General features: G+C 40.4%; 1 protein-coding gene across 1 annotated transcript; it reads left to right on the forward strand.

Annotated features, from left to right (window-relative positions):
• The first annotated feature begins 1748 nt into the window (after window positions 1-1748).
• Window positions 1749-23437, forward strand: LOC119745222 (low-density lipoprotein receptor-related protein 2-like). Its single transcript, XM_038221446.1, has 24 exons — window positions 1749-1867; window positions 3533-3649; window positions 4842-5012; window positions 7407-7541; window positions 8015-8122; window positions 8573-8650; window positions 9721-9834; window positions 10001-10297; window positions 10843-11181; window positions 11332-11445; window positions 12650-12817; window positions 13281-13415; window positions 13991-14158; window positions 14997-15131; window positions 16028-16331; window positions 17127-17227; window positions 17539-17702; window positions 17966-18082; window positions 18470-18575; window positions 19179-19251; window positions 19581-19638; window positions 19749-19816; window positions 20620-20695; window positions 21336-23437. The coding sequence occupies exons 1-24, from the start codon at window positions 1789-1791 to the stop codon at window positions 21471-21473; spliced, it is 3363 nt and encodes a 1120-aa protein (XP_038077374.1). The 5' UTR covers window positions 1749-1788; the 3' UTR covers window positions 21474-23437.
• Window positions 23438-23795: the final 358 nt, after the last annotated feature.

Raw genomic sequence — 23795 nt, forward strand, 5'->3', positions numbered from 1 at the left:
AGTATATAAGCAATGGCACGTAATTTGCTTCACCTTGAAGCCATTATACTTCCTGCCTTTCTGTATTCATCACTCAATACATGTATTTTGCTGATGGAAAACAAACAGCGGTCATGGTTAAGAGCACATCTCGAAAGCCAGACCGACAATAATGCAAACATTGGATGTTTCAGGCCGGTAATATACTGCAGCGTTTATTCCGTTGGGAATTTTAAGTGCTCGTGAACCACACACCAGCTAAATTCTGTACTTTTTTTTCCTGGGTCAATGTCAAGATGGAACCTTTTTACTTTCTGTTTAATTTCTTGTTAACTATCTCTTTAAACTTCCAAACTTGTGTAAGTTTTTTTTATCCTGGAATTACAAACATACAAAAAAAGAAGAGATTTCATTACAGCCTCCGTAGAGATAATATAAGTTTTCGCAACTAATTTCTCCAAGTTTTTATTTAGATTTAAATTGACAGAACACACAGATCGGCAATCCTTTCCCTTTTTTTTCTTTTTCATTCAGTTTTGTAATTATTTTTTTTAGGACCGACAGGAACTTGGTTCCCCTAATTGCCACGACAGTTTGCCATTTTTCATGTAAATGGTATTGTAGAAATATGCCTTTGGACGGTATTTAAATAGTTGAATTACGGTTATTACGGGTGCACGTTTTTAACAACCATTTTGTGCATACCATCCCTTTAGCTGCTTTCAAACTGAACATTTTGTTCGCGTCATTGCGAATCGAGAAGTGGCCCGAGTCCCGTTGAGAGTGTTATGTATTATTGTTTGGCTATCTGCTTGCTTGTTTGTTTCATTTGATTTGTTATGACACTCCTAGCGCCTTGCCTTCAGGACGATTTTGCCTGTGCGGATCGACCAGTGTGCATCAAGAGGTACCTGCTTTGTGATGCCATAAGGCAGTGTGGCGACAACGACGCAAGCGATGAACAAAACTGCGATTATGGCAAGTAGTCATTGCATTAACATTTTTTTTTGAGATGTGGCGAAAACAATAAAGTTATGGATGGATATCGTGTCCTGGAGATTTAACGTTTACAGGGTGAGTTAAATAGTCACCAAAATCACTGTTGTCCACGTGTAGGTCTAGTGTAGAGTGTTATGTCTTCCAAACAAGCTCCGGAGCTCAGTCAAGCGGATGGAATAAAGCTGTCCGTAGACAAACAGGTTTGGCACATGAAATTTGTATAACTGGCATATTTAACAGATAGCCAAAAACAGATGTCAAAAGTTGTTTATAGTGCGAAATGAGTCGTCCGAATTTTGGCTTTACCTTCCAACGAGAAGGGGGGGGGGGAAGTCAAGTCTGTCAGTATCGGCACCGAGGGAGTAGCAGTCACTTTTGCAATATACTCTCCTCAAAATTTACCATATTGAATCGTTAATCGCCGCGCCGCTGGAACTCAAATTATTATTATCAAGTTTTTGGCTATGGTGCACATTCCATGTGGCTATCGAAATCTGTGTACTTAACATTCCTGAATTTCTGCAACAAGCTGCATTTCGATTTGAGCGCTGATGTGTGAACTCCATTTGTATCGCTTTATTTGTTGTATTACACCCCAATTAGATTAATTGTCAGGTGATTAAAATGGTTCTCAAAGTTTGAAGTCTGACCTGTATGCAAATCCTACACTAATTAAGCAAAGACATTAACAGTGTAACCAACAAGCAAAAACTGTGATAAATGCTGATAGCTATTTCAATTTTTTTTGTGTGGTCAGAATCCCGTACCTGCACCGACCGGCAGTTTCGCTGCGGCATTTCAGGCAGCCGCATGGGCATGTGCATACCGCTCAGGAAGAAATGCGACCGGCGTCCGGATTGCTATGAAGGGGAGGATGAAGATGACTGCGGTGAGATTCTTGAAAAGAAGAGCATAAGTTAACACACATCCTCAAAAGATATACATTTATAAACTAACTATAGAGCTATGTCTGATTGATGAACAGATCATATGTTTTTTTTCACTTTTCACGTTTATCGAGTTTATGCTTTGTTCTTCCATGCGCAATCGTGTTGCATAATGTTCAATTTCAAATATGAACAAAGTTAACCATTCAAAATAGAACATCATTCATATTATAGCCATGTTTCTTTGATTGATAACCCCCAATTCTTCGTTTTCCTTTCATTTCCTTATTGTAAACAAAAGGGGGACGTGCAGTTTTAAAAGTGACTTTGAAACTGTTTTGACTTTGAAACTGTTTTGACTTTGAAATTGTTTTGTCAAGAAAACGATACGTCTGCATTTGCAGTCTATAGGCCCTATTCTGTCAAAAAACCTGATAGTCTTCATTTGCAGTATGATGTCATGTAGGCTATATTCAGGAAGAGGGAAACTAAGTCGCCACCATTTTTTTTAAAGTTCTAAATGTCATGGGTTCTTGGGGAACTTTTACTGCCTCTCAATCCCTTTCCATCTGCTGTCTTGTTCATCGATTTCATAAAAGGAGTAATCTAAAGGTGTCCCAGGCGATAAATTTATTGTTAGTGACAAAGGTGCATTTTGAAGGATAGCATTAAACAAACTGCATTACATTTGGCCCTTTAAACCAGTGCTTGTTCAAACAGTCTCGGCTGTGTTGACAGCCCCCATTCGTCTTCATTCGCAGTCTATGTGATCTGTTAGAAAATTAAGGCGGGGATGGGGTCTCTTGTAGTGTGCTTAAACGTCAGGGGCTTAAGATTGAGCGATACGCTATATCTTCCATTTCCCACTATGCCATCTTCACGACAGTACCTTTTGTATGTGCCAGACGGGGTGTAAGTGATGAAGTACTACAGAGCAACAACGTACGGACCTGATAACGAGTACTATTGTCCACCTTATTAAATAGACAATGAAAATATTGAATTGAACAGGAAGATGTGAATTATGCTCAAAAAGGCTATTTATTAACCGCACATAAAATGAGGTAATGACTGCATCACTCAAATTCCAAAGACAGAGCTTTTATTGATGACAATCAGCTTTATGTATACCGAGGTCGCTATATAATTATGTCGTCTCATTGTGCCTGACATGTCAAGAAAATCATAATAACAGATTGCGCCAAAAGGCCCGTCAAAAGCCGCTATTTGTTTTGTTTGTTTACTGAATTTAGATATATATATTTTCATCTTTATTCTAATTATTACTACACGGTGTTCAGTGAACATTGTGTCGTAGATGATACATGTCGCTGCAAAAACACATGTACCGAAGGTCTCGTAGAGCAATAACTGATCTTAAAACATAGCAAATAACATTATTCAATTACTGAAATTACCTCAAAATATTTCTATGATTTATAAAATACATAGGTATCAACTTTTTTTTGTTCATTGGTGGAGTTTTTTGGGGAGAAACACAATCTTTTGGAGTTGGAAAATCACTAACTGTTCACAAAACGTGACCGTTAAAGTCCGGCGCACAGAACAGCGCCACCAAGTGACAAGGATTTAAGGCACAACTGCCGTCTCCGAGGAAGATGATTATGTATATAGTTAAGATAATTTGATATTGTTTTCCTTTAAAGAATGCAAGAAGTCGGAGTTCAGATGCAAGAGGCGAGGTGGTTGTATTGCAAAGACGAGGGTTTGCGACGGACGAGCGGACTGCTTTGATAAAAGTGACGAAAGCGTCGAGATTTGTGGTAAGACATTTTGGCATGTCCATTGCCGAGAGGAGATTTGATATGTCGATATACCTAGGATAGCTGACAGCAAAAGACATAGATTTCACGAAGCTCTTGTTAACATGCCTGGATTATCCAATCGGCACAGTAGGCACTAAGCCTAGGGCCTATACGAAGAATTGGAGGGTTTAAAGAAAATACCACAGTGTGCCAACATGCATTTAGAGCTACAAATTTGAACTGGCTTGCTTAGGCCCCCAAAAAAGTCTCCGGTTTCTGGTATGCGCAAGCGTCGCCGTAGCCATGCGCGTCGGCAAAATGAAAAAGTTTTTTTTTTCAATGAAAGATGATGTCTCAAAACCGCCAAACTCACTGGTTTGACTGGAATCCGGCTGCTGCACAATTTTAACGTGTTTTTAGTTTGGGTTATGGTCGAGAATAAGCTTTATGTGGCCTCTCTGGACTCCCATATATTTGCTCTAAGTTTAGTCGGGCACCATTTGCAGTCATCAGCCGACTTTTGAAGCAAAACAATCAGGTAAAAAAAAAAGCCGCGTCGCCGCACCACTTTTTGGGCAAGCTCCATACCAAAAACCGGAGACTTTTTTGGGCCTTAGTACAGCTTAGCATCAACATGACATTGTTGCTGGTGCCTAGCGCGGTGCTGGTGCCTGGTTGAGTTGATGGAAGGGACCAATGAAATGCAGCGGTTACCTGATGAATATTTATGAGGCATACGGAACACTGGTGCCTAGGGCCTGCGGAACACTGTCTTAACCCGGCCCTGTTTGTTGATACCTGGTCGCCTAAACACGCCGTAATAAACCGCTGTCCTGAAAGAGGAATCGTCGGCGAGCACAAGCCACAACATTACAGGGTATATCAGTCAATATTACCAGACGACGGATTACGAATGTTGTGCAAAACTTGAGAAACAACTGGAAATGTAACTCGATACAATAAGCCATATCGATATTTGCAGTACACTTTTCATTCTATAATTTTGTTTGTGCTGAAACATAACAGCAAATACATGATCTTGAGAAGCATTATGTCCTGATAATTGTATGACTTATGCATGTACAGCCTTTATAGTTTTCGATGCAATTCAGTCATGTGCCACTAGTTTTAGACGCAATTCAGTCTTGTGCCACGAGAGGTTTTTCACTTTCCTTTTGAGATATCGTTTGAAATTGTTTTTGCTCCTCAGGTGTTTCAAATCGGACCTTTCCCGATTGTACCTCGTCGTCCTTTTTCATGTGCCCATCTAAAGCAGGGTGCATCCCTTGGAAATTTGTCTGCGACAAGTTCGCCGACTGCTTGGACGGATCGGACGAAGAGCCTATTTCAATCTGTGTAGACAACAGACTTGAAATTTTACGTACGTACGTCCTTGTCATCCTCATTTGATGTATATTGTAGTGCAAATACATATAACTAAACATCATATATATTTATTATTATTATTGTTGGTTTATTGAAATTGAACTTGTAGCCAATGGCTAAATTGCATCAATTTTTACAATAAAAAAGCAACATAAAACATTAAAAGACAGGGTAAAATTCCATAACAAAATTGAAAATACTTCCTCAGAAAATTAAACATGTTATACACATACACAAGACACCACAAGTTACTTACAACAATAAAATATATATCAAAAAAAATACAGAGCAAACAACGCTACACAATATCAAAACTCAACACAAAAATAATTATCTTACTTCTACTACCCTAAGACCCAAACCATATGTATGGAGAACCACTCTATAGAAGAAAAATGAAACCAGTAGTTTCTGTTCTAGAGCCTTGTGGGTACGTGTGGTTTAGCGGTGGGGCAGGCGCGGTTCTATGGGGGGTTTAACAGCCCCCCCCCCAAAAAAAATTTTGTCTAGCCCCCCCCCCAAATAAATTCCGTAAAGAAAATTGCATTACCAAAAAGAAGGATTGTGATGTACATGCGAACGCTCTCCCCCAAAGAAGAAATAGCGCTGACAAGGGTGCATTAGTTAATATAGTGTGAATGATTTTAGGATTTTATTGGCGCTCTCCATTGAAAATATGGAACGAGCCCCCCCCCCCCCCCCCCCCCCCCCCCACCTATTGATTTTCGGAGGCCTAAGTGTCTGGAAAAATAACTGGTAAACATTTCAGCACGTCTCCCTGAAAAAATTCTGGCTTCACCGTGCTAGCCCCCCCCCCCCCAAAAAAAAATGGTTCTAGAACCGCGCCTGCGGTGGGGCACAGGATTCATGATCGTGAGGATGTGGGTGCGAGCCCTGCCGTGACCATGCGTGTTGTGCTCTTAAGTAAGGCACTTTATCTCAATTACTCCTCTCAACCCAGGTGTTAAATGGGTATCGGCATTATTCAATGCTGGGAAGGTAACAGGCTCGCTGTGGAGGAGGTGTGGGACCATGGGCGTCGCCAGGATTTTTTCTAGAGGGGGGCAAAATTTTTTTTTGCCAAAAAATGCTTGTATTTCTCAACACATTCTCGATTTATCAGTTTTAGAGGGGGGCAGGGACATGTCCCCCCCCCCCCCCACACTCATTAAATTTACACCACTTTGTCTTCGCGCCTCTTTTTCTTCCTTTTTTGTTGTTGTTGTTGTTGTTGTTGCTTTTCCAGGGCGGGGGGCAAGTGCCCCCTTGCCCCCCCCCCCTCGCGACGCCCATGGTGGCGACCCCCCCCTCCCCCACAGCAGCATATGAGTCTGGCCCAATCGCCAATGTTTTCTTCATTACGGTGAAATACACACCGATCCAATATAATTATGTTGTTATGTTAGAAGTGAAGTGGCCGGGTTTTACAATTCTTCATTTCAGCACAAACGTTTACGGATTTACGGGCGATACAAGTTGCACATTATTGAATATTCAAATGATGAGCATGCAATATTATGATTTTAACTGAGGATTTGACTAATTTTTGACTTTTCTCAACTGTTACGTTACCTTTCATTGACAAGAGCAGTTCAAGCATGCATGGAAATTATTATTTCATTCAGAACTTAATTTAAAGTTAACATCCACTGCAATGTTGTTAGTCCAATATTTAACAAAATGAAGTGAAGCTCAACATCAAATTGGTTTAGCCACACTACTCCACGAATGATTTGTCGGAGGCGATTTATTCACCACTGGCACGTCTCCGTGTATATGTAGTGAAAATAACACACTAGCCTGTGTCAAGCCTATAACCCGTCGCAGCTGCTCTCCACAAATACAATGCAACATGCAGTACACAGTACACAACGTGTGTACGTTCTACTTTTGTCTTTCAATTATAATCTCGAACTTATACAAAAAAACCTAAATATCCCCAGGGACACCTTTCATTTAGATCTAACCATGCATGTTACATTACTCGGTGTTTCCTCGTCTCCTGTAAACGTGTTCTGCACCGTTGACCACGGGCGATCCTCGAGCTTGATCACATACCCTGGGATGAACTCGGGCTTAAATTTTTACCGCTCAAATTTGGTTTGGTCATATTTGCATCGATTTCAGTTTGGGTTCACACAGTCGTTGATGCCTTCTTCAAAATATCAGGACAACTTCACCACTTTTATATGTTAATGCTGTTTGGACCTATGATTACGTCATCAGTTACCGTAGTACGTTCCTTGTTTCAAGGCTTCGACTGTGTCAATCCATTATGCGCGTCTGTGCTGTACTTTGTATCGGTCTTTATCCAGCTGCCACCATTTCAGTCATGTTCCCTGTATCAAATAAAAGTACTGAATGATAATGCCTCTTTTGTGAAAAACAGAACCAGTCTATTTGTCCCCAACTTGTTCACCTGGTGAATTCATGTGCAAGAGTGGAGAGTGCATCCAAGAAGGCTGGGCATGTGATGGGTCTTTGGATTGCAGAGATGGGTCCGATGAAGCACTGAAGCTATGCGGTAAGCATAGACTTTTGACAGTGGCATTAAACGTTTCGTCCGAGTGGCAAAGCCGCAAGGCGACTTGATGGGAGACAACAGAATTTCGCAACTTGATATGATTGATATAAATACATGTCTCAGAATAGTCTCAAACCTGAAGATAATCAGTTCCATTGAGCTTTGTACCAATGGGTTAAAGAGGAATCCCTAAGCTGTTTTCGAGTTTGATCCTGAGAAAAAAATACATACCTTATCTACAACTTGAGGGCGTAAATCCCGGGGGTGGTGTTGGGATGGGAAGGATGTACCCCCCCCCCCCTTGGCCGGGGGTGGGGGCCTTAATCCAGACACGACTTGAAAAACTGTCACCCGTTTACGGAATTCTGTAGATTAATACAGAGATTAAACATTGAGTTTGGTGAAGAGCACAGGTGATGCAATTTTAACCAAAGTTAATAACACACTTGATCACTGCCTTTGTTCAAACTCAGGTCGACCATTATGCACACCACCGCAGATCCCCTGTCCTGCTGGAGGTTGTGGAACACTGTGTGACCTCAATCCCGAGTGTTTCAACGGATGGGATGAAACGAATTGCAGTAAGTTATCTTCTGTCAGTTGTTTGTTTTCGCATTTAGCATGGGGTCACGCCCCCCCCCCACCCGCCTGGAAGACCAACGAGACCCCAAGTCTGACCCGAAAGATGCGACAGGTGTGCCGCGTTGAATGCAAATTTCAAACAAAGAGGAAGATAATTATTTGGCGTTTGATGTCTATTTTTTTTGTAACCGCCGCCGTGTGACCCACAAAGAAGCTGCTGCGATTGCTGCATTTCCCCCGCTTCGACATGCCAAGGCCTATACCCCTTCCAGTCCAAAGGGACCCGGTGTCCTTTGAAATTCAGTTTGCAGAAGCATGATGCTGCCTCCGAGTTATCGCACATATTCGTAAACCAAAGAACAAGCATCATCCCTGTGTTTTTGGTGGTCAAACGCATTTACTTTTCAAGCATTCAATGATATTCTTTTCTCTCCTATATATTTTTGTAGCTTGTCAGGTACTAGACGAGGAAACCGTCATAGAAGAAATCAAATGCAAAAATGCGTCTTCTACAAAGTATTTCAAGGGTAAGAAATAAACAGATGTTCCTCTGTTGTTGGTTAGCGCTCAAGTCGAAGCTTAACAATGTCCACACAGTTTTAAACATTCAGAAACTTACGAATGTGAGTAAACAGCCGTCAGGGGTTACCATTTGATTAGTTGAAACAAGTGTAATTGTTTTACCTCTGTCTTGAAAACTGTATTTTCATTGGCCTAGAACGATCATGTGTTAAGTTTATAAAAAGTCATGGCACATTCCCTGTGGGATATCACGTACCTTATATCCCACAAGGAGTGTGTGCTATGACTTGGTACGTATGCGGCACGTACGGTGTGAAACGCTTGTATCGTTGGTACCCACGCTATTTTCACCATGTTTTCACTCACGAGTGGGAGCAGCGAACTAGCAGACGATCAGACGATAAGCGACATGCATGTGGGTTGCCGTTAGATTGTCATGATTGTTGTGTTTACTGCCGTTTGTTTTCGTGATTTTTACATCAAAATCCAAAGAATCCAAGACAGAGGTATAACAAAAACAATTCGCCTCGGGTGTTATGCGCCCCTCGGGTGTTCAAAACGTCATATCCCACATCACAGCAGTCAACAATTGTTGAATGTACATAAACATTATTTGGTTTGAATACTGTTATGTCAATTGCGAACTGATTGCGAAATAATTTTGGGTTATTGTTCATACAACAAAGCGCCAAAATAGACCTTATCCACCAGGAAGCCATATTATTCGATCGTGTTCCCTGTATTTATTTCATAAATTGTAATTTGTTGAATGGGATGGTGCCAGACTATTTCATGATTCCAAGTCCAATTTCAGTTTTGTTTTGTTTTGTCTGAAAGGTATCATCAGAACAGACTGGTTTTTATTTGTAATGAACTTGTATTTTACCCCCCCCCCCCATTTCTACTTGCAAGTTCCAAAAATGACGAGTTTATCTCGCTTTCAATTTATGGCTGACTTGTGAATACAGTGCATATCGGTGACCGAGATACAGTTGGGGTAATCACACTGTGCGGAAATAAATTATTCGAGATGACTCCATAGCTAAAGCCAATAGGCGTATTTTGCTTGTTTAAGGTGCCGAGTACCCATACCTAACAGTCTGTGCTACAGCAACCCCGTTCTATCGTTGTGATGGAGGGTTGGAATGTTTCAACACTACATCTAAGCTGCCGGAGCATTGCAAAACAGGTTGGTTAACCTTTAGATCAGAAATGTCTCATGCGTTCTTTTATTTTTTTTACAAACTTGAAGGGGGAAATGGTCTCATCGTAATTTATTGGCTTTTCTGCCATCATCGGAAAAGCCTTTGTTTTTATATCCTGTATTCCCTTAAACTCTCATTTGCTTGCCAAAGTGTACTCCGAGTGTTACATCGCCACTAATGGATGGGACTACAGGGGCACTAAAACCCAAGACGATTGTCTACCGTGGTCAGACCCACGGGTTGCCCTGCTCAACTACACGGGACAGAACTTCAGGGAGCTGGAGGGAGTGAAGCCGGGCTCGACGGTGGGGCACAGTCTCTGCCGGAACCCAGGAGGTGAGAGGGACACGATCTGGTGTTTCGTGGACTCCGGGAATGGGTCACTGGAATATAAGAATTGCACGCCTCTGCCACCTCCAATTCCTCTAAGAAAGTCTTGTCATGATGGTGAGTCTACGTGTGTCAGGTTGGTGAGTTTGATGTCGACGTGTTGCCCTATATTTATGCCTACTTTATGTTGTGGTTTACTGTGAGCTTGGCGAGATTGTGGTGAGTTTGGAGCTATATGGATGTGACTTTTGTGTTTCGGTGGTGACTTTGTCGATTAATGTTTTGGTAATGGGTTTTGTCTTACGGGGGTAACTTTGACTTAAATTAGTGAGCTTGATGTTATGGTGATGAGTGAATCGTTCTGGTGGTGAGTTTCTTTAGTGTTATTATGGTAAGTGTTGTGATGTTGAGATTGGTGTTATGGTGGTGAGTTTGGTGTTATATTGGAAGGGTGTTTCAATTTAGCAGTGAATGGTTTTAACGTACAGAATTGTATCTTACATTTAGGCTTGTTCTCAGACTTTAATTCGATAGTAAGGATACAAGGTTTAGACTCGAACTCGTATTTTGTTTTACTTTTGGACATTTTGACTTTAAAAGCCTGTTCACAATTGGCAACTAACTCTGATCCCCTGCCCTGGCTTTGTCATTATCTTTGATAGAGTTGTTTAGTGTGGCCCTATCGCAAGACGACAGTTCTTCCGATCCTACCCAAGGGCGCGTAGAAGTCAGCTTCAAAACGGGCGCCGTCGGCACGATATCCGACCCTGACTGGACTCTGGAGGATGCCAACGTGGTTTGTCGACAGCTCGGTTTCCCAGCAGGAGCGATCGTGAACTCGACCATTGACTTCGGACCGGGTACCGGGCGAGTGCTGCTCAGGGATGTCCAGTGCATGGGTATCGAGGTGAACCTCATCGATTGCCTGTACAGACTCGCCTCGGATCAGGATACCAACCACACGTATGATGTTGGCGTGGTCTGTAATGATACGGACGCTGGTAAGCTTTGCAAGTTTACACTATTTTATTTAAGCTATAAGGAAAAATACCGGAGTTGAAACTTTTCCTTTCAAAGATCACAAGATAAACCTTAAACAGACTTGTTGGTTCAATTGTATGTAACACTTCGACTTTTTTCATTCCCTTCAGTTCCAAGAAGGCAGAAGCGAGGTGTGGCCCCAACTTCAGACCTCATCAGCGACGCATGCCCCTTTTGTTCCAAGAAACGACTGAATTCTGAACCATCTCCTGATACAACATCTCGTAAGTTACATTGTACTGTTAACCTGCCCAGATGGGGTAATATAGGTGCATATCCTTACAACACATGTGCTGGTCATCCTAAACCAAGCCGTTCTTTTTTGAACACGATCTGTTGTGATTCACTTTTGGATGGTTTCAGACCTATGCCACGTTGAGCACGGTGCCTAAGTTCAGCCCAAGATTTAGGACTCGAGCTACAATAAGTGCATTTACGTCCGGATTACATTACGGTCCGGGTTTTAGGTCTCAGGTGATATACCACATATACACGTGTACTCTACTATAATGATGTGCAAGGCCGACCCGAAACCGAAACCGAAACAAATTAGGCAACCTTCCCAAAAGAATTTCAGGTGTCACCCCTTCTAAATATCTTACCTAGGGCTATAAGTATCTATCTGCCAAGTTTGGCGCTTTGGACCAGTCCTTCATTATCTTGTCAAAAATTGGGTTTAAGCCACCTGACTAATAGGCACAATTAAGCGAACCGGGCCTGCCGTTGTTTCCCATTTTATGTAACCAACTACCTTGTGTGGATTTTCAGCCTTGTAATTTTCAACTTCCAATAGGTAAACAAAACACCGAAAGATGAACCTTTGTAGCATTTTAACAGAGTTATAGCTGCAAGCAGGTATTTGCTTTTTATGCCACCTAGAGTCACTTTCTGACAATTATTATGACTTTTCCGTCAACTTCAAAATCGACTTCACTTCTAATTACATTAACTTTGCAAGCGGATTTGTTTAACCATAGTGAATGAATGAAATAGGTACAGGAGCGTATAAAAGTAGGTTTAACTTGTTTTTTTTTGCATTTTCACATCGAAACAAGCATATTTTGTTAATGATTTATGAAAACTATAACGCATGTTTAGAAAGCACTGTTGGTGAGTACCTGAAAAAAAAAATCAGACTTGGAGACTTAAACTTGGAGACTTATATTGTTTGTTAGCTTTTTGGTAATAAGTTTGGTTTCGAGAGCAAGCTAAACAATATATATCTCAACTAGCTGTGTCAAACTTGTCGAGATGCCAGTCCCTAAATTTGGTATCGGTTAGTGGAATTGGTAATGACCAATCGTCGCTTTTTGTATATTTAATCTTCAATCAATACTATAAGTTCACTCAAAGTCACTCTTATCGGATTCTGACAGATTTCAATTCCATCTTCCTATTCTACTGATAAATATTTTTTTACCAATTCAGCATGTAAACACGAAGAGTTTCAGTGCACAGAGCGAAAACCAAACGCTCCAATAAAATGCATCCCTCGGGAGTACGTGTGTGACAGATACAACGATTGCAGCGACAACGGGGGACTTCTAAAGCCAGGCATGCCCATGGACTCGGACGAACAACATTGCACTCTTTCCGGTAAGTCTGTTCGACTATAAGAATTGCTGCAATCGGAGGACACATACAACGGAAGGCCAGAAACTTCGTTTTCAACGCTCGTGTGGATTCTGAAATGATGATCCATGATAACTCTTTCAGTTGTTTACATTCAAGCTTGTCCATATATCACTGTTGTCATATTTTCCTTTTCACTTAGGCAGCATATTGAATAAACATGTTTTGTTGCCTCATGAATAAATGTCTGAAGGTGTTTGCTTTGCGGTCAAACTAGTCATTCCGTGTCTCACTATTATAAGGGCCAACCAATGGCATAAATACAATAATATCAAACATAACATTTTTTTTCATAGTGATTTAACACTTGCAACCCTTACAGTACACTGCAGTGCACACCCCCGGGCAGATTCAAAAGAATCTTTTTCAGTTTTGCAGTTCGAACTTTCCTGCTCATTTATAACTTTAAAGAATCACTTTGTTTCAGCTGGAGATTGTGGGAATGGCAATTTCAAGTGCCGCAGTGGGGAGTGCATCCGTTACTGGCAAACTTGCAACAATTTCCCCGATTGTCAAGACGGGAGCGATGAGATGCTGCCAGAATGTGAAGTTAGAAGAAGTGGTACGTATGAGCTTCAATCTTTAATCCCAGATCCTATATCATTTCCATTCATTCCGTTTCCCATCATGTACGCAATCCTTCTTTACTCCGTTTGCATTATCATTTTACTTATTCCTTGTTTAATGTAACGGCACCGCAGATCAACGTAATGACAGCAAGTTTTGTGACCAATTCACATAGAAGAAACAGATACTACATGTATAAATGATCTCACCGGCTTCCAATAATCCGAGAGCATGGAAATGCAAACACGCATCTTTTGATTTAGCTAAAAGAACCCCTGTTCAATTTTGCTAGCCGTAATTGCATCTGGAGTCGAGATCCTGGATTTGTAAGACTTTTTGACGTTCTTTGCTGATCTTCTCACGTATTCTCATAGTCCAAAGGTTCCCAAGCTTGCAACCTCACCTTCTATTCTGATTGATTTGTCCACTATATAAACTTTTTTTTCAAAATGCTCCTGCCTCTTTTTCGACCTGTATTCCTAGTTTTATAGTTAAAAGCATTCACTTTTATCAAATGTTGACAATTTTTGCCACTCATTCATTTCCACCCACACGATGAATCGTTCCCAGCCTGCCGACTCCAAGAGTTCCAGTGCACGGAACCTCTGTCAGATGGAACCTACAAGTGCATTCCTCGGAATTTCGTGTGTGATAGATACAACGATTGCGGCGACAATAGAGGGCCACTTACTGCCACGATAACGAGGGCTTCTGACGAACGCGCGTGCATTAAACCCGGTGCGTATATATTTTGTTGGATATTTGGCTGGTTTCCCCCACCACCCAGTTTTGTCCCCGCCCTCCCCCAGTTTGGCCCCGGCCCCTCCTGAGTTTTCCCCGAACACTCTATCTACATGTCGATTAATTATGTTTGTTTTCGTCGCTGTAAAAATTCATAACATTTGGGGCCAATGAAAGCATAAAAAACACGCCACACATGCATTTATACAGCCGTAGGAAGTGTGTAGCCAACGTCTTTGTGCATTTTAGTTATACACCATTCTGCGGTTTGATACATTTCTTATTCATTAAAACGACTACACCTCTAAGTTGCTCTAGTGGCTTATTTTCGGACCATTGGCAATGCGTACACAGGCTTGGGATTGTTTTTGATTGCCCCCCATTTTTTTCCTTGGCCCCCCTTCCCAATTTCCCCCAAAATTTGAGAGTCTGGCGCCGCCACTGCCTTTTCTATTCAAATGGAGGTTTTGTTGATAAGTCTGCTAAACACACCGACCTCAATTGAATTGTTTTTAACAAACTGACTGTGAATGACATGATATACTTTGCAATACGGGCGATTCCCAATAGTGCGCCTCCAAGAGTTTGCAACGCGTTGGCCAATCACAATGCACGAAATCAGTCGACCTTTTCCAAACGCGCATTGGGTCGACAGATTTTGCGCATTGTGATTGGCCAACGCGTTGCAAACTCTTTGAGGCGCACTATTGGGAATCGCCCGTATTGAATATAATCGGGCAATAAAGCTCTTACAGTTTTCCACAGCAGGACCTTAATTCAAATACCTTTGACGGAGTAGTCTGAATGGTTTGTTTTTCAACTGTGCTCATTTTAGGAGAGGTCCCGCCCGATAACTACTACCGTTGTCGCGACGGCATGGAGTTCATCCATGAGTATGATGTCTGCAACACGGTAAAAGACTGCAAACAAGGAGACGATGAGGAGAATTGTTACTTGGCAGGCAGATCTGGTAAGTGACTTTTTCGGTCGTCGTGGTCGTGATGGTGCCAACTGTGAATTCAGCGGACAGTGGAACCGGAGCATATCTATACAAACATGGAGCTTAAATAACCCAGCCTCTTAAACGCTTGTATTTTGTGCTTCTGCGCACTCCTTATGACCTTTTTCAAACACAAACCAAGGGACACACAGACATCAGACAGACAGACAGACAGACAGACAGACAGACCGACATCAGACAGACAATGTACGAACCTTTAATATAGGATGCGCTTGCATTGACCGTATCTAAACTTGATTCAAGACGAACAGCTTCGTCAGAGTAAACACAGGTATGGGAACATCAGTACCTTGGTACTGATATACTTTCCTCATGGTTATCAGGAAACTGTTGGTGTGACGTGTATCTCCCGGTTTTGTGCAGTGTGGGTGAGGAATTTCCTCGCCAACATGAGACATCGAGTAAAATACAAATGTGTATACTCTGACTGGATTGGCTTACCTGGGATAGTGCCACAAGGTACCATCATTGGACCTATGTAATTCTTGGGTATGGTCAATATGGGGCAATAAGCTTATCTTTGAATGATTTGAACAATGTGGAAATATTGTTGATGACCTGATAATAGTTGAAATAGAACAGATGGTGATGCCAGTTACATGCAAGACCATTTGAAGATCTTGCAGGAATGGTCCTATTGTTCCTCATCATCGATCTTTTGTTTATTTTCTAACTTTTTTTTGCAACAGCTACCATAGATTTTGTACACGTTTTCTAATCGAGTTCATCCTCGATTTGACCCCTGTCCTCAGATACTTGTTAATGCTTCACATGTTTGTCCTCGAATTACACCATAAACATGCGCAAGCCTGTTATTTTACTTTCTCCAATTAAAACTTACACAGATCCATTCGGTGGCCTATTTCAAGATCCAAAGTGGTATTTTCCATATCTGGTAATGGTGAGCAAGGAACACCGCAGCCACCTTTTCGACAATTTCATGGAAGATTTCAGGGCGCCCCCATTCGGCCGGGTCAAAGGTGATTACCCCCCGGACTGGAACGGCTTCGTGACGTTTAGCTCCACACCTGATTACAGTGACCTCGTCGGAGTGGCAAAAATGAGCAAGGATGAAGTCAGTCGGTACGGACACCAAAAGGATGACTTCATCTTGCAGTGCACGTACGAGCAGAGGAAGTGTAACATGAGGTAAAAGTAATTTTGATACCACGATATGCTGGGAAGTTTCATTGGTTGGGAACTGTTCACATGATGACCTCACTGTCTTCGCTGAGTAAATCACATCATGTAAACCCACATTCTTCACCTGATCAATCTTTCACAATTTTCGTCCCCACTGCTTTGAACAAGACGACTACAATAGACTGTGCCCAATGTGGATCGCTTACCAACGCGGACCCGCGCACGCGCACTGCGCACCCGCAATACCAAAACGGATGTCAAACGGAATAACTTTGACTTTGTGAATAATGACCTCCTTATTTATCCTATATTTACTTTTCAAAGAGGCAACAGAGTTATTGAAAATTATAACAATGTAATTATTAGTGGCAGAAAATTATAACAATGTAATTATGGAACCACAAATTGTCTGTTTGATCAGGTTTCAGGCGTAATGGCACTTTCGTTTCCGCCTCAGGTGCCATTTGCATGTACTCCTTAGGCGTACAAAACGCCATATATATAGATTACATCACAACATACAACACTTGTGTAGTATATTCTTTTCTTCAAAAATATAGGCCTGCCTATTCGGCAAACCACGTATTTTACGAGCTTGCACTCTCTAGTCCGCGACGAACGCATCTGTATACGGCCAAACGTTCAAAAAAAATGTTATGTTAATGTGCATTGTGCAGTAATGCACACATTTTTATTTTGTCAGGTAAATTACAACGACAATATTAATTTCGATGTTTTAACATTGAAGTGTGCAGTTGTGAAACAATCCATAATCCTGTATTTCTTTTTTCCCCTTTCCAGCAATTTTCAGTTGTTGCAAGATGATAATTACGGTAACTGCTTCACCTTTAATGCCGCAATAGACAACCCAATCACTGCAAAGAAAACAGGCTCCAGATACGGTAATTACGGCTGATTAAATTATTTTGTTATTAAATAATTATATTCGAATTTATAGTTATTGGACATGATAGGGTTTTTTTTTATGAAGACAACTGATTGCCATAAAACAATGTGATACCTCTTTTCTCAAGTTGCCACAATTAAAATTTCGCATGTGAACAAAGATAGAGGACGGATGCTTGGCTATAGGATCGGGTATGAACTACAAACTTGCCTCTCCCTGGTAATATGTGAATCCCTGCTATTAAAACCGACATTAATACAATGTGAACTGATCTATACTGATGTGACTCAATTTACCCGGGTACAGGTCTCCAAATGACACTCTTTTTGGAACAGAGTGAATACATTAGTATATTCGGACCAGAGGCTGGAGTGAGAGTATGTATTAACCCCCAACACATCCGGCCCAATCCGACCGACACTGGAATGACTGTCAAGCCGGGAACCGTTACCTCTTTAGGTCTCAGATATGTAAGTAATTGCAGTGGGCCGAGAACCATTAAAAATTCACACAGGCATTCAGTAACAGATGAGATCATTTGTTTCAAGCCTGAAACATGTCTACGTTTGGAATATTGACACGGTCATGACATGACAATAACAAATTGCTCTCATCTACGAATTCTCAACCTTTGCAATATCTTCGTGTAAGTTGCTCAACTCTCCCATTTAGACACTTTGATGGATTAGTTTTTGCAATCGCTGACATCACCGAAATATCCCCTTTGTCACAGAACGATGTGCTCCGAAAAGGGTTTCCGTATGGAAAGTGCTTGAAGAAAGTTAGGAACACCAAGATTATTGCTGATGGCGAGATCAAAATCTCTTCATTAGATTATTACGATAGAGAGGTGAGTTAGTTCAATATATTGATATATTAGTATGATATATCAGTATGATCATCAAAGTTCATATAAGTTTTGACACCGGTACTCACTTTGAGGGCGTTTAAAAAGTATTAACTGTTAATCTTCTTTGAAGTATCTTACAATTACAGTTTTAAAGCTAATTTGAAATATCTTCGAAGAAATACTTTTCCCGACCACTGCGAAATGTTGTTAAAGTTAAGCTTAAAAGACATTTTTTAATACAATGTTTTAAATGCCTCTTTTTATTCAAAAAAAGTTATGTAGAAGTTCAGTCAGGATCAATCTAGGACCTATTCACTTTGAGATGGAAAGAAAATGTACATCGCACTGCTGACACCAGTTTTGTCAATGTTTAATTTCTCCTAACAGCTGTGTAAGAAAACATGCATTCATGAGCACATTAGAAAATACTGTGGTTGCTCGGATACACTAGAACTCAATGGTGAGCGATGCAGTTTGCTGAATAAGACCCAAGGTAAATCAGGATATCAAGAACATCATAATTTATTCTGGTTCTTACACAACCTATAAAGAATGTAACTTATTTGGAGATGATGCATTGAACACTTTAGTAAATACTAAACCTGACTTTGACGAGACCATCATGTATGTTAGTTTGTTGCTTGGTTGGTTAGTTAGTTGATTTGTCTGTTAACAAGATAACTCAAAAAGTTATGGACAGATATTTGCATATAAAAAAATGGGGGTGGTCCTTCGAACAAGTACTAATCGATTAGACTTTGGAAGTGATCCGGACCTGGTCTGGATCCAGGATTTTTAAGTATTCTTCACCATTTATGCGAGTTTTTCTTTTGGGTGTACTAACAATATGGCCAGGAATTGTTAAGCCTTGGCGGAGGTTTGCGCTGTCTGAGAGCTTTCTAGTTTAATTCTGTAACAGTGGTTGTAATCATCCTATCACCAGTTGCCATGGGAAGGGTCTATAACTCTCTATATATGCCATTTTATTCTCACACTTCTGGGTCAAAATAGCAATTTGTGTGTGGGAAAATTAGGTAATAATATTATCAGTTCATAGATGTCTGAATTCAAGTTTCTCTTTTTTTTTCACGAGTAGAAGTCTGTGTACAACTGGTCTACTATCTTAGTCAGCACAACAACTTAACCTGTTCCTGTCCGCAGCAATGCAGGTAGGCTTGTACATGCCAAGAGTGCATTCCCTCCCCAACACTCGAAGCAGTATCTTTGTACTACTACAAACATGGGGGCAGACCCGGTGATTTATGTTAAGTATATTGAGATTTTACAGTACATTATACTTGCACATTATAATTTGAATTCTACGGACTAAAATCACAAAAAATCAAGGTAGTTTACCATTATCTGTTATAATGACAACCTTTCGTTAGGTTTTGGTATTTCTGTGTCTGAAAGTTGTGGCCTACGGGAATGGCCCTCTTTCATATCACTCATTTTCATTCACATTCCCAACTTCATCGTTGTTTCTTATTCATTCCAGTGAGGTGTATTACACAAAGACAAGTTCGATGTCAAAGTGGCCCTCACAAAAGTTTGCGGTAAGATGGACTTCATTCCTCACATTGCTTTTGTCGTGCTTCCAGTTTTTCGAATCGTGTTTACTCGGGTATTTACTTCTCCGTTGTATAATATATTTTTTTAATTTCAGAAACACCTGTTGAGAAACATACATTCAATCAATGAGAAGACGCTGCATTTGAATGAAGAAAATTTGTTGTAAGTAGGCCTATACACATTTGGGGCGGAAATGTAAAGAATGAATTATATTTGTGTTTCCAAATACAGAATTGTAAAAACTAATTTCCTAGTTTCAGATCGGGGAACAGATAACACAATTTGTTTGTGCATTAAGGCCTACGATATCGATTGTTTGAAATGCACAAGAAATAATTCAAGCAATAATCAAGTGTTACTGTGAGTGTGGTAAAGAGTATCCATTAGTTTTCATTATTCCCATTTTGGTAACTGTGCACGATATACATGAATGCACTCAATTTAAAGAATTACATGTATTAGTGAATAAAATACATCAATTTGTTCAGCGATTAATGAACTACCAAGAAAGGGATGTTTGGCCGTAGAGCTGGCTCGATATATATATATATAATAGTGTTGCCTGAAACCATAAAAAGTGACTATTGATCAAAATCTTCCAAGAAGGGTGACACACAACTATCTGTCCAAGACCGAGGGTAATTTTGTGGGCTGCATACCAATGTTCCCCAATACCGATGTTCCCCAATACCGATGGTCCCCGAAATCCCTACCCTATAACCCTAACCCTAACCCTAACCCTAATCTTAAGGATTTCGGGGAACATTGGTAGTGAGGAACATCGGTATTGGGGAACATCGGGTAGACCCCATTTTGTGTCTGTTCTGTCCGAGTTTAAGTATCGAAGACATAATTTCGTAAGATTTGGGTCTGAGTCTGATACCAAAGTTGTACGAGTAGCCTATAATACAGACAACATAATTGGCAGGTATACAAAACATCCCATTTGCATTATGTTTTTGCAGTGACAACATTGTGAGACTTGAGATTTATTACGAGGAGTTGAACTATGAAAGCACTAAAGAGGTGCCAGCTTATCAGGTTTGTTTTGATTAATGTTATTAATTTTGCATAAAATATACGACTAATATTGGTAGTAATCTTTGCAATTACATGACACAAGTTATTCAACTTATGCCCCTTCCCCATGCTTTATCGTAAAACAGTGCGTATCTATACACAACTTTGAAATGGGTTAGATTTGTATCTTTGAAAACCGGGTGCAATTTAATTGCTCTGCTATAACCAACAGGGGTATTCGAAACCCCGTTCTCGTGATGGATGATACGAGAACGGGTTCCGAAAAACGAGAACCAACACGCGAACGGTGTTCGCGAACAGGATTTGCACTCCCTACTTATATGGGAGTAAATGAAGAATGTGACATTAGATTGCACTAACATTAGCTTAGCACACAAAAAGTTTGGGTTATACAATCAGGTTACCAGCTAAAATTCCATGTGATTTTCATGCTAAGCAAACAACATCTGAATACCTATCACAAGCAATATACACCACATTGGTTGGTAATCTGTTTTTGCTTAGGCAGACTTTTCATGCTAAGCAAATTGTTGGGCTTAGGTACCAGGATGCCAAAACCCTTTGGAAATATATATTTTTTTACTGGTGTCAAACCCATGACGTGTTTTAAATATTTATTCAATTTCTTTCTCGATGTCAGGAGGCCTCGCTGTTTGGAGACCTTGGCGGTATCGTAGGCCTCTACATTGGCTTCTCTCTCATAACGGTCTGTGAGTTCATCGCTCTATTCCTGAAACTCATCAAAAAGTCTTGCTGCAATCGTACCGTCAGAATATAGGAATTCGACTCATCCAATAAATGTATTAATAATTGCGGCAAAGAGTACCTTTAAGAGACACTTTATAGACGTGTACCTGTGCACAAACAAATCCTAACTCCAAAGACACTTAACCAGAACCTTAGCTGTACCTACCCTCACCAAACTATTATGTTTTGCATCACAATGAATCGATTTCAGTCTAGAAATAAGACTTGAAGCGCTAGAAAGACATTCAAACGTCTGCCTAATGTACCTTGTCTCACATGGTTATGGTTATGGTTAGGGTTAGGGCCTAAGGTACAACTTTGTAGGGAAATGTGTCTCCTAGCTAATGGACCTTTATTGAGACTAGAAAACTGGATATGTTTTGAAAAAATTGAGGGTTTCCTTGACAATAGATCCCGATGTCTAATAAACTGAAGTTCTAGGATTGATAAATATGTTCCTTACTGTTTTGCCTTCATCAAGTCTGTTTTGAAATTTAATGTTAGTTAGTAAGAGCTCAGGTAAGTGTGTAGTAGATTTATGTAAAGTCCTTTCAGAACCTCTTATTCGATATTCGATGTGTCTTATTCCTCTTTAATCAAGGCGGATCATCAAGATTGTGCGTGAAGAATTACTGCCCTGCATTTCACCCTTCCTGAACGTTTAGGCAATTGCCCTACATGGGAATATTTATATACTTTCGAAAAAAAGTTTTAGAAGTGTTTGTCATATATTACCATCATTCAAGACTCTGGTTAACTTATTGACGTGTTGATTCATGTATTGCAAGGTGGGTGCCTACACATGTGCAAATTGTTGGTGTAAACTATACTTAAAAAAATTGTATCTTCTTCTTTAACTTTGCAAAGAATTTACAAAAACATGTATCCGAGACATGAGTTTTCAAAGTATTACGAAGTTGACTTTTATCAAAATACTGCGCAATCATCACTTTCAGTGAGTCAAAACACACACAATTTTCCTCCGTTCGGGCTTCGATTATTTGTAGCACGTTGAGATTGTAAGTGCAATAGGGGATGTTTTATACCTTGTAGGTGATCAGTCTTATAAGTGATCAGTGTTGTAGGTTTAGAAACCAAGCAAGGTGTTGGCCTCGATCTCTGACCTCCAGATCTTGGACTTACAGATCTCGACTACAACACTGATATTTATCATTCTTGTAAGCCATGGTGTCCTCTGAATTTTCAATTCTTTCTATTGTCGAAATCAATTTCAAATGATAACCCTTATAAAACCTTAGTAGTATATTTAAGTCTGAGTTTCAGTAAACTAGTGTGAGTTTTAGTAAATAAGCGATGAAATTGTTAGAATGTTTTGCTGCGATCTTTCTACATTAGTGTTTTCGATTTTTTAAGAGAAATTATGCATTTTAAAGCATTTTGTCACATTTTGATATTAATGGTTAACATATAATTCGTTTAGTGTCACTGTGTGCAACTGAAAACAATTGAGTAAAAGAGAAATTAATTTGTGATCTTCGTAGAAAAGTTGTTGATATTTGTAATGGTGCACACTGAACGAAATGGAATGTGTTTGAGTGAATGTTGCATGGTCAGGTTTTGAAGTTGTTAGCACTGTGAGGTTGAGGCATTAACATTACAGAATAAGCGCCTGCGTTGCCTTGTGCAAATTGGATCTAAACACGAAGTTCGAATCAAGGTCTGTCGATTATCAAGGAGGGGGAATGGTCCATTTTAGGCACAATTAAGTGTATCATTTTAACACTTACAACTTCTTGGATGCAACACTACTTTTGAACCAGCTTTTCATCCACGGACTTTGAGCGAAGATTAAGACATCCCTGAGGTGTCGTTAATCCAGGAAGAGTTGGAAGTTTGGGGAAAAGGTAAAGCTGTACGTAAAGTCTGACCAAGTAATTATGCCCATTTTTGATGGGAATCCACCATTTTTTTATGGGAACCCATCATAAACAATGGGGGCGTCACGAGTGTGAGGGGCTTGCGTATATGCAAATAAATAAAGGAGAGTACCACTTTACGCATGTTTTTTATTTAGTTTGATTTGTATAGTATACATTACGCGGTTTTCTGCGGGATTCTACAAAGTGATGAACCGCCGTTACGATTAAAGATCGTCAATAATTTCGTGGATATTTGTACAAAAACGATCCTCCGAATCATCCATCAGGCATCTGTGCTGCCACTGTGATGGATGAACCGCAGAACAACGGTAGCAGTTCTTTTTTGCAACATACCCACTTATGACCATACTATCCTAGCGTACAGTCTTATAATACAAAATAAATGCAAGCGCGCTACGAAGTGATGGTCTACAGAGGGCTCGCAGGTATCGCGGAATATGGCCGCGTGTTAG

This window comes from Patiria miniata, unplaced genomic scaffold (genome assembly GCF_015706575.1).
Source record: "Patiria miniata isolate m_02_andy unplaced genomic scaffold, ASM1570657v1 HiC_scaffold_7, whole genome shotgun sequence".
NCBI lineage: Eukaryota > Metazoa > Echinodermata > Asteroidea > Valvatida > Asterinidae > Patiria > Patiria miniata.